Here is a 12,200-nt window from a genome sequence, read left to right as displayed (position 1 = left end):
TATTCTACTTCGAAGTATTAATACTTCTGTGTGTCGCTCAATAATGGCATAGTTAGTTGCCTAAACTCCTTGCTCACGATATACATCGAGCGCTGCTAATTTCAAGGACTCTGATGAACAATTGAAACCCCATGCTGCCTTCTTGCTTTAGCGTTACAACGGTCAAGTGTTGCTCATTTGTTTGTTACACGTTGACGGAGATTGCAATTCCGGAATGTAAAGTTAGTTTCCAAGTGCAATATTGGATGACATTATTCATTTCACTTGACAAACACTTCGTGTTTCAATGCTTGTATGTAGGGGTGATGAAGCTCCTTCCACACTAAATAGTCCCTGGACTCCCAGTGGGGCTGAATAGCCCTGTGTATAAGAGGCGTTACAGGCTGTCTCCTGGTTTCAGTCAACAGATTCGTGTGCAGTAATTCCTTGCCGTTTCAGCGTTGTCAACGTCGTTGTATGATTGGTTTAAAACATTTCTTCTCCACCAATCCAAATTAAAACAGCAAAACCTTTCGACGAATGGCAACCTTGGTCTATAAATAGCAGCCACAAGATCGACGACAAGAATAGGGCTGGTGGGATGGTGCGGAACCAAGATGGATCAGAGTTGCAATTGCCCGACACAGTCGTCACAACTGCACTTGTCCCCACCGAGAGCACCACCATATTCCCTCCACGCATGATCATGACCTCCAACGTCAGTCTCGCGCCCGCCCAGATCCAGACGTCGCAACTGTCGGCGGCAGGACCGCAGCAGTCGCACTTCAACTCGCCTCGCGGCAGCGACACAGCCAGCCGTCAATCACCCAGTACCTATATATATATATACCAAGTCTCCTTCTCTCCTTACCTCCACGACCCATCCATGACCATCGAGACCAATGGCATCACTTTGCTTTTGGATGATGCATAACGACACTAACCACAACTTGTCTGCTAGCGTTCCAAACGGTCGTATTCTCCCGCAAAACAACGCAGCACGGTCCCGACGGCGAAATCACAGACGCTTTCAAGCGAAAGCTCCGCGACCAAGAACCGTCGGCCCAGCCGCCGTCCCCCCTCGCGAGCCTCGTGCACCAGACCGATCGCCACGGCAAACATAGCCCCCACCCCCACCAGGACGCGCTCAAAGTCAAGCCCACGACGTCGTCTATCGACACGCGAAACCCACAACAACCCGGCGGCATTTCCAAACTGTTTGCCAACATTTGCTCATGTTTGGGCTTGGCCGAACAACAACAGCAGCAACTCGCGCAGCAACAGCAACAACAACACATGCAATACCGAAAGCAGCCGTCGCAGCATGAAAAGCAAGTCGAAACGCGGCAGGGCCAAGAGGTCCGCCGGATCATGTCGACGCCGTTCCCTGGCGACGAAGGCAAGAAGTGTCTTGTGCTCGATTTGGATGAAACCCTCGTCCACAGCTCGTTCAAGGTAAGACTAGATGATGTTTATTTTTATTGTCGTTCAAACGTGGGCTCACTGATTGATTGCATGTTTAGCCCATTCCCAACCCAGACTACGTCATCCCAGTGGAGATTGAAGGCCATGTCCACCAAGTGTACGTGGCCAAGCGGCCCGGCGTCGACGAGTTCATGCGCAAAATGGCAGAGTTCTACGAGATTGTCGTCTACACGGCCAGTTTGAGCAAGGTACTCCCCCCCTTGGTCATCCTACCAATTGAAAACACCTAACAACGGTTATATATGTTGTACTATTAGTACGCCGATCCATTGCTGGACCAACTGGACACCCACAAAGTCATTCGGTTCCGTCTCTTTCGAGAACACTGCGTGCACTACGAAGGTAGCTACGTCAAGGACCTGTCCCTTATCGACCGAGACATCAACCAAAGCATCATCATCGACAATTCCCCCATGAGCTACCTCTTCCACCCCCGCAACGCCATCGGGTGCTCGTCGTTCATCGATGACATGGACGACCGCGAATTGGACTCGATCACAACCTTCCTCACCGAAATCCGCGGCGTTGACGACGTCCGCAACTACTGCCACAAGTGGTCTCCGCACATGTAACCGCTCGACACACAACACACTTCAATGAAAATAATACTTTCATTATCGATCTATTCTGAGCTGGACCTCCCACACTATCGTTAGACCTACTTTGGAGCACTTAAAAGCATAAGTGGACTGGCTATGCATGCTTGCCCTGTATAGTAATAGCATTCATGGAATCTGTTGGTATAGCATGTATGTACATATGTACCGTGGTCGGCCCTCCATTGCAAGTGTTGGGGTGTTTTTGCATGGTGTATATATATATATATTAGAGGTTTTGTACATATATGATTTTTCCACGTGTGCCGATGCACGACGTCGTTCGATTCGTGTGTAGTACTTATGCCGTAAAGCTCGTCTTTTTACTGTAGCACATTTATTTATCGTAACAATGCCTTTCCCGACACATTTACGACATACAATTGTGTGTTTGTATATATATATATATATATATATATATATATAATTGTGGATTTATTAATTTTGCGACCTTATCGCAGTCATAACTATTCGACCCGCCACACAAAGTCCTCCACAGAATTACAGCAGACTGTCGTCGTCGTCGCTGTCATCGTCAAAGGACAAGGCGTCCGTTCTGGCCGCGAGCGCTGCCAATCCCGTCAAGTCTAGACACAACAAAATAACAATTAAATACACATTCGATTATATATATATATATATATATACCTTGCAAATACGACTTGGAGTTGCACACGTTGACAAACATATCCCATCCATCGGTGCGATACGCATTCAACACTGACGGGCTACACGCCGTGCATTGATGAAACATTGGGCCTTGGACCAAAATCTATTCAAAATAAAATATTATTTTTCATATCCTGATAACCCACCGCCACTAATAAATAGTATTGTTTGTACCTGCGAAAACGTATTTAGGGAGCCTCGAATTTGGTGCGGTGCGACGCCCAAGTCAGTCGTCTGCGCAGAGGCAGACGCCCCAAGTCCATCCGCGTGATGCAGCAAACACACGAGCAATTCCACCGCAGTAGAGCCTGCGAAGAAATAGAAAAATAAATAAATATAGTATCCGCTAAAACTACAGTGTTCGTTTTATAAAGGAAACAGCAATGGGCTCATATACTATAGTGTTGAGTTTATTCTAAACTGGACCGACATAATCGACACAACCAATTGGGCAGAAGAATTGGGCCAATAAAATTGCATGAAACCAGGTTCAACATCGAATTAGTGTACGACTTTACAGACTGTGAATTAATGTGAATGGCCTCCCCACAGAAAAATTCTGTACTTTCAAAATTCAAAGAATCGATCGATCAATTTGGCAAATCAGCACAAAACGCCAAATTTATGGGTAAATGGACAAAATTACCTGCGATGGCCGCCCCTCCGGGCCGAGTGACCGTACACATTTGATCGAGGGTTCGATCAGTCAACGAGTCTGTGGGACTGACAATGTCATTGCAAAAGTAGCAGCCTAAATCCACCACGTCCTATCCCAGGTACGATGTCTCATATACACAGCAATCACCTTTTCCATCACGTACGGGAACTCCGTGGCGCATCACCAAGTACGTGTCAAAGCCTAAACGTCATGTATTCGTGAGTGGGGGTATCAAAAAATATTTCATTTTATTACGTAGGACACCATATATATATTTAAAATGGACCCACCCAAGGCGGCGTTGATGACGAGTTTCTGGTGCGCGGCGGCCAACACCGTCGGCAGCCATCGGCTTTCGCGGGTGTCGGTGCCAAGAAAAATCACATCCTGGCTAATAATCATACGTTCCAACTCTTGGTACGCCGATTTTGTTTCCTAATTCAAAACAATAATATATTTAAATATGTTAGTTTCCACAGATTGGTATTTAATGATATATTCTTGAAACTGGAGATGCGACATGAATGAATGAACCAAATGTAATACAGAAGGATTGAGCCAAGATCAGATTGCATGAAACCACCATCGTCGTCATCGAATTAGTGTGTGACTTGAATTAGTGTGACCACAAGACATCTGTATATATACAAAATGCAGTATTGTCTCATCGATGCGAAACTGGAGCCCTCAGCACAATCGAATGTCTTAGTAGAGAATGAATGAAAGAACCGCCTAAGCCAATCAAATCATCACGTTTTAGTGAAGTTCTGCTAATCCAAACACGTTTGATTCGGGCCAGTCCCTCCGTATTGGGCAAAACCACATATATACTAATCGTTGTATAGTATACTTTGTTCAAGCTTAAATGAGGTCAAGTGGATTCGAATGCTATTTGGTGAAATGACTTGCAAGTCCAAAAAAATTTTTTTGGGTGAAATGCACAATACATAGGATCGATCGATAGGTGAATCAGTACATAAGGCTAAATTATGGGTAAAAATAGACAATATCACCAACTGGTACCACTCACCTCGAGCGCTTGAGGGTTGCTGAGAGCATGCCCTGCCATGGGAATCGACAGCACATGTCCTTCGCACTCGACCAACGGATAAATGCGCTACAATTGTACATGTTTCAGTTCATGACCTTCATATTTTTCAATCAAAAATAATATTTATATATAATAAAAATATATTTTTATTGAAGGTGATACATATAATACATCACCTTGAGCGCCTTGGCTGCCGTCGGCGCCTTCCACTCGCCAACGTCTCCAAACTCGTACAACGGCTGGCGCACCGGATTCGAATGGCTGATTTTGCCATAGTCGACCAACGTAAGCGAGCGAAAGCCCCACGCGACCAAGTTTCGCGCAAAGTGACAGCCCAATGTGCCTGCAAAACAACCCATCAATATATATATATATATATATATATATATATAATAAAAAATCACACAACTCGGATGAAATTCTACACGTCCTAATAGTAGTGTACTTTGGATTCGACATTTTAGATATTATATGGTGCTCCATCGAATGAAAACCAGCAAACCAAATTGGCCAAGAGATAGAATCGATCGACCAACATTAAAGAACACACATACCACAGATCCAGTGGCCAATCATATATATATATATATATATATCACCCCTTCCACATTGAATTCGTACTTGAATTTTTGAGATATATATATATATATCACCCCAGGACACTTTACAAAAAAACTGCAGTACAAAGCACCAATTTGTATTTTGCATAATGAAACACCGATCGTGGACGATGATGTTGGATTTGACAAACGAGCAAAACAGAAAGAAAAAGAAGAATCCATTATTGTCGATTTGATATAAATTTGGGGTGCAATCGAATCGCGCCGACCAAACCGATCCACAATCGATCTGATTGGTTGAATTTCATTGAGAAGGTTTAGATTGGCTAATAATTTTGAGCTCATCTGAAGTAGCCAATCAAATCGATTTAAATTCCAACCAGAAACCCAACACGAAATTTCACTCGAAAGCACAATACAAAAGGACAATATGACCCTACCAGCCCCCAAGAGCAAGCACTTGGTGTGCGCGAGCTTGTCCAAGTCCAAGTGGGGCAGTTGTCGCCAGCGCATCAATTTCAAGTTTAAATCCACCGACGTTTTGGCCAATTGGAGGGGATCCAGCAGGTTCGCGAGCTGCAGTTGCCGAGGGCCGCTTTTCCCTTGCACGTTCAGTTCCCAGCCCACGACCTTGGACGTGAATTCGTTGTATGGAGTTAGCTCAATGGTGGCAATGTATGACGCGCGCAGGCCAAATGATGCCGACGGGTCATCGTGGGCTTCTGGGGGGTTGGATATGTGATGGACTGGGTCGCGATATGCCAGGATGACTGCAGACGTCTATATGTATATATTTATTAGAGTCAAGTAGACTCGACGATTGGGAGTGGAGGGTGTTGAATAGAAACAGACAATACTCGACCGACCAATCAAAAGCGCCAAAACACAAATCAAATGGCCAATCAAACGCCTCGTCATCTTTGTGTGTGTGCGTTAAAGCCGTGTGCGTTGTTTCACAAATTGTATATGGCTCAAAGCATAACCGCCATGTAATACTCTGGTAAAGAAACCATTTATATATATATATAATGCGACAGTGTACAAGTGCCAAACCCACAACCTATTTCAATCGCCACTATCATCACATCCATCCTTCTTCATCGTCTACTCCATACATTCCACAAAGAGCTAATCAATACTGGATACAAACTAACAACAACCTGACGCCTAGTAAACCACACATATATTGTCAAATAGATTCGAAACTGGATCCCTCAGCAGAATCGAATGTTTTCAGAGAATCGATTAAAGAACCGCCTGAGCCAATCAAATCACGTCGAATTTCTGCCAAACGTTTGACCCCTCCTCCTTATTGGGCAAAACCACATTTATATTAATCGTTGTAAAGTATAGTGGTGTACAAGATTAAATAGGATCAAATGGATTCGAAATCTATTTGTCGAAATGACTCTCAAGTCCAAATTTGGGTGAATATATGCACAATATTAGTGTTTATATTCTACACAGGAGCGACATGGACGATAATGAATCGACACAAATAATAATAATTGAATTCCAGACGAATCGGTGAAAATAGTAAGCCAACCAGAAATCGCAGGAAATCATATCATCAATATCGAACGAATTCGTGTGTGTTTGGCTTGAACATCACAGGACAAAACAACTTTTTACACCGTGAATTTAGTACAAAACAAGTACGATCGATGGGTTTGGCCAATATAGACGCACACACAAGGCCAAAAAATTCTAGGTAAATCGACAATACCAAGGTGGGGCAATGCTGCGATATCCATATGAGAAAGTTGCGGAGGGGCCATCCTGGATTGGTCGGGAGTCCACTTGGATCAACGAACCCAAACACGAGGGCGGACGGGGGACTCAGCGAGCGGAGGTCTTCTAGGTCATGCACCGTGCTGGACGTTAGGTCGAAGATAAATGCGGCGGGGAAATTGGCGCTCGTGACTTCGTCATGCACGTGGCGCCGGTTAACGAGCTGGCGCACGATGGATTGCTGGTGCGGTAGTGACAAGAACGAGTTGGCAGGTGTCCACGTCCTACACACAAACAATAATTTGCATTACAAGTCGAACATATACACTGCACGAAAGAATATGGACGGACGTACTGGAGCTGGTACGCGCCGGCCGATGGGACCACAGCGGGGAACGCGAACCGATACCAGTACGTGTGGGTCTTGAGGTCGGCAAACGTGCACAAGACAAACGTTTGGAGGCCCAGGGGGTTGAACCCGTCAATTGCATGGCGCAGACGAGCTTTGGCATCGTTGAGCAGGCGCACCTTGTCGAGATTTTTGAAGTCCTCCAACGTGTTGGTGTTGACAAGGACCCCAGGCACGCGCCATTCGTGCTTGCTACGGTTTGGCGACGATGAAGCGTCAAAGTCGAACGACGTGTCGTCCACAAGGAAGCGTGGAGGGACTGTGGCATGTGAATTCAGCTCGAAGAAGCCTGTGATGTCCTAATCGGGCTTGAGACGTCGAGCAGTTTGGAACAGCAGGACCTACCTGCGTGGCATCACTTAGCTGATACGTATCCAGCTTGAGCTGGGCCAGCTTCTGGAAGAACGACACATTCGGTGAGCTCGTGAACGACTGGAACTGGAGCAAGGTCGTCGGCATGGTAAAGCCCTTGCCGAGTGTCATTCTGCTTGCGATCTTGTATTCACTGCTTATTTGCATATCTTGTTTAAATTGATATGAGCAGTCAGACTTGTAGTACCGTGTAAGTTCATGTTTTTCCAGTATATTTTCGTCCCATGCCGTTATCTGTCGCATAACATTCGGTATATTTTTTTAGGTTGTTGCTGTCTATTTCGATCGATTGATAGGTTTCACTTTGTTGAGCTTTGAACAATTGTATCTCTGTCAAGATAGGTTATATTGCCTTGACAATAGGTATACTTCCATGTAGAGAATTTCGCTAGAAATCCGATTTTAATGTTAGAGTTCTAATTAGAGTATCTTAGAAGTTATGGTCACAATCAATGAGGAACGATGATCAATTTTCACTGTGCTTCGGTATAAACTCTATACACCTATATCTGATTTCTCCTGACCTTATCTAGTTATAGAGGTTTAGGTGGAGATATGCGGTACAGCAAATATGATAATACCTGTATACTAAAAATATACCAATCAATCATTTCCAATCGGAGGTATTGTGAGTTCTACTCAAAATTTCCGAGCGCGATTCGTTGAATCGCGACAGAGAAATCGCGCCACGAATGAAACTTCCTGTGAAAACCTATAATTATGATGTGTGCAAGGGTTTCTGAGCGCCTCCAAACGCCAAATGGTCGATCACGCCACAGGGGAGTTCACGCCGACGCAGTCACCCAGTGAAGCAGCTTCCTGGTGTCACTCCGCTTCTCTCAATCACCCTTCCGCAGAGCTCTCCAAGAAAGCCCAGGCATTGTCCAAACTCCTGCACAGCCAGTTGTGCACAACCGAGCGTCGCCATATCCGCTGCGCGTTCGTACTGCAGCTCATCGCGTCGAAAGTCAGACCCCGTCGGTGCAACCCTACCCGAGGTGATAGTATCCGTAAAGACAATGGTAGACAGTGTTCGGATGGGCATGTTGTCATGCTTCATGATGCAAAATGCTCCCCCACACCAAGACCAAAATGTTTTGCCGAAAATTGTGTTTGCTTTGACCAATAACTGTCCTGGATTCATTTGTGAATCATTTCAATTCAGTGGGCTGAATGGTGCTGTTTCAGCAAATTTGGGCCGAATTCACAATAGTAGAATTTTACTATTAGACAAAACAGAACCTCTCAAGCCAATAATCTGTAAAAGTTTATGGTGGGAACATTATCATATTTAAAAGGTTTTCGAGTTTGCATGGAAAGCATAGTGCCGCGTCGAACGCCGTACACCGATGACACCTTGAGAGCAGCCGTTCAGACAGTCTAATCCAAAACCCATTCAGTACCTTCTGCTGCGAGTGCATACGACATTCCACAACGGGCACTTCGGAAACATGTGGGCATTGCTAAAGCCGGCATCACAACCAATGCAGTCGTGACTATGGGGCCGCCGCCATTACTGCACGGTAGATCGAAGGGGATTTGGCCACGTCTGGCTACGCCACGCTGGCGATGCCTGGTTGAGTCAACGTTGGAGTCCTGGAAGTCGTTGACAAACAGTTGGTAGTTGGTTGCCCCAACCTCGTTCTCGAGGTGGCGGGGGAAGGTTTCGAGTTTTTTCACGTTGTCGAGCTTCGTCTCTTGGAAGACGACGCAGGACGGTGGAGATTTGAGACTACTGGCAACGAGGTGATCGTTGCGTTAGAGTCCATTGAGGTTGGAGGTTGGCATGGTGAAGGATGAAATTGGGTGAAGAAGGTCGCCAGGGATCGCATTAGCTAGCACTGGTAGTTTGTGTGCACTACGAGGCAAGGGTGGACTCGTGAACTTGGACTTGGCCAAGAGTGGTCAAGTCACACTGGCCCAGCCCGTACATATCGTGCAGGGTCAAAGGGACACGGCGCAGTGTCGAGAGGAAGCGCCGCATGTCATCGTCCAAAGCTACACCACCTCAAGGAGGCGCCACAGTTCAGACCCCAGTTGTGGTGTCAGCAGCACCGCTGCCATAGTATCCGACGACAAGCATCGCATAACACCATGGGATGCAATCACCCCCACAGGTGTGCCAGTGGTTGCCAGCAGGACAGCCTCCGAGTTGAAGAAGAGTGGCCCGTGGACAGCCAATAACACTTCGGCGATTGCGAGCACAAGCTCAATATCGAAGCGGGAGAGACACAGCTCGTCGCCATCCTCTGTGTCCGCGGTTAGGTTTCATGGTCGTCGGGGAACACCAATGACGCGAATAGTTCGACGATGTTCGCTTTTGACGCCACCTTTCCAAACGTCGGGTGTAAAGGCGGTCAAAGGACCACACGTTGCACGCTACCACCGATGCAGTAGTCGTTGGCGAACAAAGAGTTCGAAGGTGGAATGGTCGTGAGTTAGGAGTTGGATACCGAATTTGACCAGATGGGACGACAGGTGGCCACACAATGTGTCAACACGCATTGCGTTGACCAGCGCAGTCATGTCGAAATGACCATCCGTGTGAGCCGCTTGCACTTCTGCCCGGTGGGTCGACATGGCGAGGTGTGAGGCAGCGTCCTGAGCTGCCAGCTCAGCAAAGTAGGTCGAGGGGGGCCACGGTGGCCGTTGGGGTCCCAGCATGAACGTTCATGCATGTGACGAACTCGTGTCATGGTGCAGGTCCGCGACGTGGGCGTCAGGCTCGGGAAATATGGTGGCCGAGCTGACGTCATCATCCCAGAGTGCATGGCACGTGTAGCCGACGGCCCATCTCTCTTCGAGGTCTGTAAACGCGTTGAAAGATGTCCATGGTCGTCCACCATGGCCTAGAGGTGGGTGGGGTTGAGAGTTCGAGCTGCGGCGGACCTTTTTACGTTGAACTTTGTAAAATCGGTGGTGTCGCGCGTGGCAGCCTTTTTCGTTTGGCTGCTTTGGGTTGGGATGGCTTAGAGACGGTGGATTGTGTGGGTTGCATCACGCGAGGTTGTCCGGTGGTGTTGGGCCGTCGAGGTTGATCCGGACAAGTTGGTGGTCACGGAAGAACCGTCCACGCCCGTACACGCGAAGGCAGCGGCCGCGAAACACAAATTCCTCGACCATTCGATCGCCCACAAGCATGGACGACGGAATGTCAGAGCCCAGAAAGTGCAGACGGTAGCGGGCCCCAGCAAGGCTGGACGTGGCAGACACGCTGTTGTACGATCCCCAAAGGAAGTGCGGTTCCAAACGCGGCATGGCCTCAAACAGCAGTCGTTCGTCAAGTTGGCCTTGGAGGTCAGTGGGAATGTCGAGGTAAAACCCATCCAACGCGTGGGGAGATCCATCGACAAAGACTCGAACGTGGTGGTGGCTCCCTTCGCGCCCGCACGATTGACACGCAGCTTCATGGCCATGCCTTCGAGTCAATTGAGGGCAGTCATACGGGCGACACCCCAGCACACGACGCAGTTCTTCAGGTCGCGTTCACACTTGATGACATTCACGAGGATGGCGCCGTCGGCGGTGGATTGGTTGTCGTGCGTGGCGTCTTCGTTGAGGGACTTCATGAGTTGGCCAGCTGCCATGTGCAACCAGTCGACGACTTCACGTATTCATCCACTCCCCGTTGACACTGCGCCATACGTTCATTCTATTCATTATTATATTAATCTGATGAATGCAATTTTGCTTGGTTAATACTACGTACTTCGTAGTAATTAATCATTCAAATTCATATTAACTTGGCTCGCAGTATTAACTGTAAGCATCATTCGCATGGCCTCATACATATTCGCACATAATGTTACATGTCTCTGTCGACGCCCACGCTGTGTATTTATTTGTTCGTCTAGTTGCATAGACTTAACATTTTGACGACATAATCATTGATGAAATAGCATTGCCCGTCCAGGCATTAGATGGACTCATTTTATCTTTCCGTTTTGATCACTCTGACGTTGTGTTGAGGTTGTGTAGGTGGAAAGTACGGATCGTGTTATTACGTGTTATTACAACTTACAGAGTGCTGAGTCCACTCGGACAAACCAGGTTAAAAGTAAAATATGTAGTAGTGTGGCATTTAGAATGTCACCTCCAATTCACAACAGCCATACCATAACGACTCGGACAAATATTTGCTGGATATGTGCTTCCGACACGCACTTAAGCGGATTTACGCATTAAATGCGAATAGTTGTACCACAGGCCTTGTCCGGGTAGCGGCACGGCCTACGGCCTACCTGCCGCTATTCCCGACAAGAGGAATCGATTGGACATTCGGTGAAGTGCAAGATTGGGGCTCACTCCTCGCCAAGGCACCGCCTGCACAAAATTATACACACGACCTCCGCTACGCTGCGGTGCGCGCAATTTTGTGGGCGGATGCTCTGTCGTCGCTGTCGTCGCTCGCTACTGTAAACGTGGTGATTAGGGTAAGTTGGCGAAATGCTGAATGACCTAATCTAAGTAGCATTGCGGTGTGAGGGGTGAAGGATTAGCATGAGGTCCTGTGGGCAGTGTGAACTTTTTATACTTTTTCAATCTATATGAATATTTGTATTAAAAAATGTAAAATAATTTAAATAGTGAAAAAAACACACAACAATTACCAAAATATTGGATTAAATCTCAAAAATTGTTAACGCCTTTTCAAATGACTTGCGGATGGTATCCTCCTTCATGGCATCCC

The 12,200-nt window shown here is 46.9% G+C and overlaps 4 protein-coding genes across 6 annotated transcripts; 1 reads left to right on the top strand and 3 right to left on the bottom strand.

The window, feature by feature from the left end:
• Window positions 1-572: 572 nt before the first annotated feature.
• On the top strand, window positions 573-2,172 carry H257_05562 (hypothetical protein). The gene is made up of 4 exons (XM_009830472.1): window positions 573-809; window positions 941-1,434; window positions 1,503-1,652; window positions 1,722-2,172. Exons 1-4 carry the CDS (start codon window positions 581-583, stop codon window positions 2,034-2,036), a joined length of 1,188 nt encoding a protein of 395 aa, XP_009828774.1. The 5' UTR covers window positions 573-580; the 3' UTR covers window positions 2,037-2,172.
• Window positions 2,173-2,478: 306 nt separating this feature from the next.
• Window positions 2,479-7,627, bottom strand: H257_05561 (E1-like protein-activating enzyme Gsa7p/Apg7p). Of its 3 annotated transcripts, XM_009830469.1 has the most exons (12): window positions 7,484-7,627; window positions 7,085-7,437; window positions 6,725-7,013; window positions 5,439-5,778; window positions 4,615-4,781; window positions 4,418-4,504; window positions 3,678-3,822; window positions 3,551-3,588; window positions 3,376-3,496; window positions 2,904-3,037; window positions 2,709-2,832; window positions 2,479-2,647 (listed from the first exon to the last, which is right to left on the bottom strand). In XM_009830469.1, exons 1-12 carry the CDS (start codon window positions 7,619-7,621, stop codon window positions 2,562-2,564), a joined length of 2,022 nt encoding a protein of 673 aa, XP_009828771.1. In that variant the 5' UTR covers window positions 7,622-7,627; the 3' UTR covers window positions 2,479-2,561. The 3 variants fall into 3 exon arrangements, with proteins under 3 accessions (XP_009828771.1, XP_009828772.1, XP_009828773.1); XM_009830470.1 differs by having other exon boundaries at window positions 2,904-3,496; XM_009830471.1 differs by having other exon boundaries at window positions 2,904-3,588.
• A 1,741-nt stretch (window positions 7,628-9,368) lies between these two features.
• Window positions 9,369-10,174, bottom strand: H257_05560 (hypothetical protein; the record flags this gene model as incomplete). Its single annotated transcript, XM_009830468.1, has 4 exons — window positions 9,369-9,508; window positions 9,604-9,759; window positions 9,851-9,889; window positions 9,964-10,174. 4 exons carry the CDS (start codon window positions 10,172-10,174, stop codon window positions 9,369-9,371), a joined length of 546 nt encoding a protein of 181 aa, XP_009828770.1.
• Window positions 10,175-10,507: 333 nt separating this feature from the next.
• H257_05559 (hypothetical protein) lies at window positions 10,508-11,097 on the bottom strand (the record flags this gene model as incomplete). Its single annotated transcript, XM_009830467.1, has 2 exons — window positions 10,508-10,887; window positions 10,956-11,097. 2 exons carry the CDS (start codon window positions 11,095-11,097, stop codon window positions 10,508-10,510), a joined length of 522 nt encoding a protein of 173 aa, XP_009828769.1.
• Window positions 11,098-12,200: the final 1,103 nt, after the last annotated feature.

This window comes from Aphanomyces astaci (assembly GCF_000520075.1).
Source record: "Aphanomyces astaci strain APO3 unplaced genomic scaffold supercont1.10, whole genome shotgun sequence".
NCBI classification, from domain to species: Eukaryota; Oomycota; class Saprolegniomycetes; order Saprolegniales; family Verrucalvaceae; genus Aphanomyces; species Aphanomyces astaci.
Note: the sequence above shows the minus strand (reverse complement) of the source record. Positions and strands in the feature narration are given on the sequence as shown.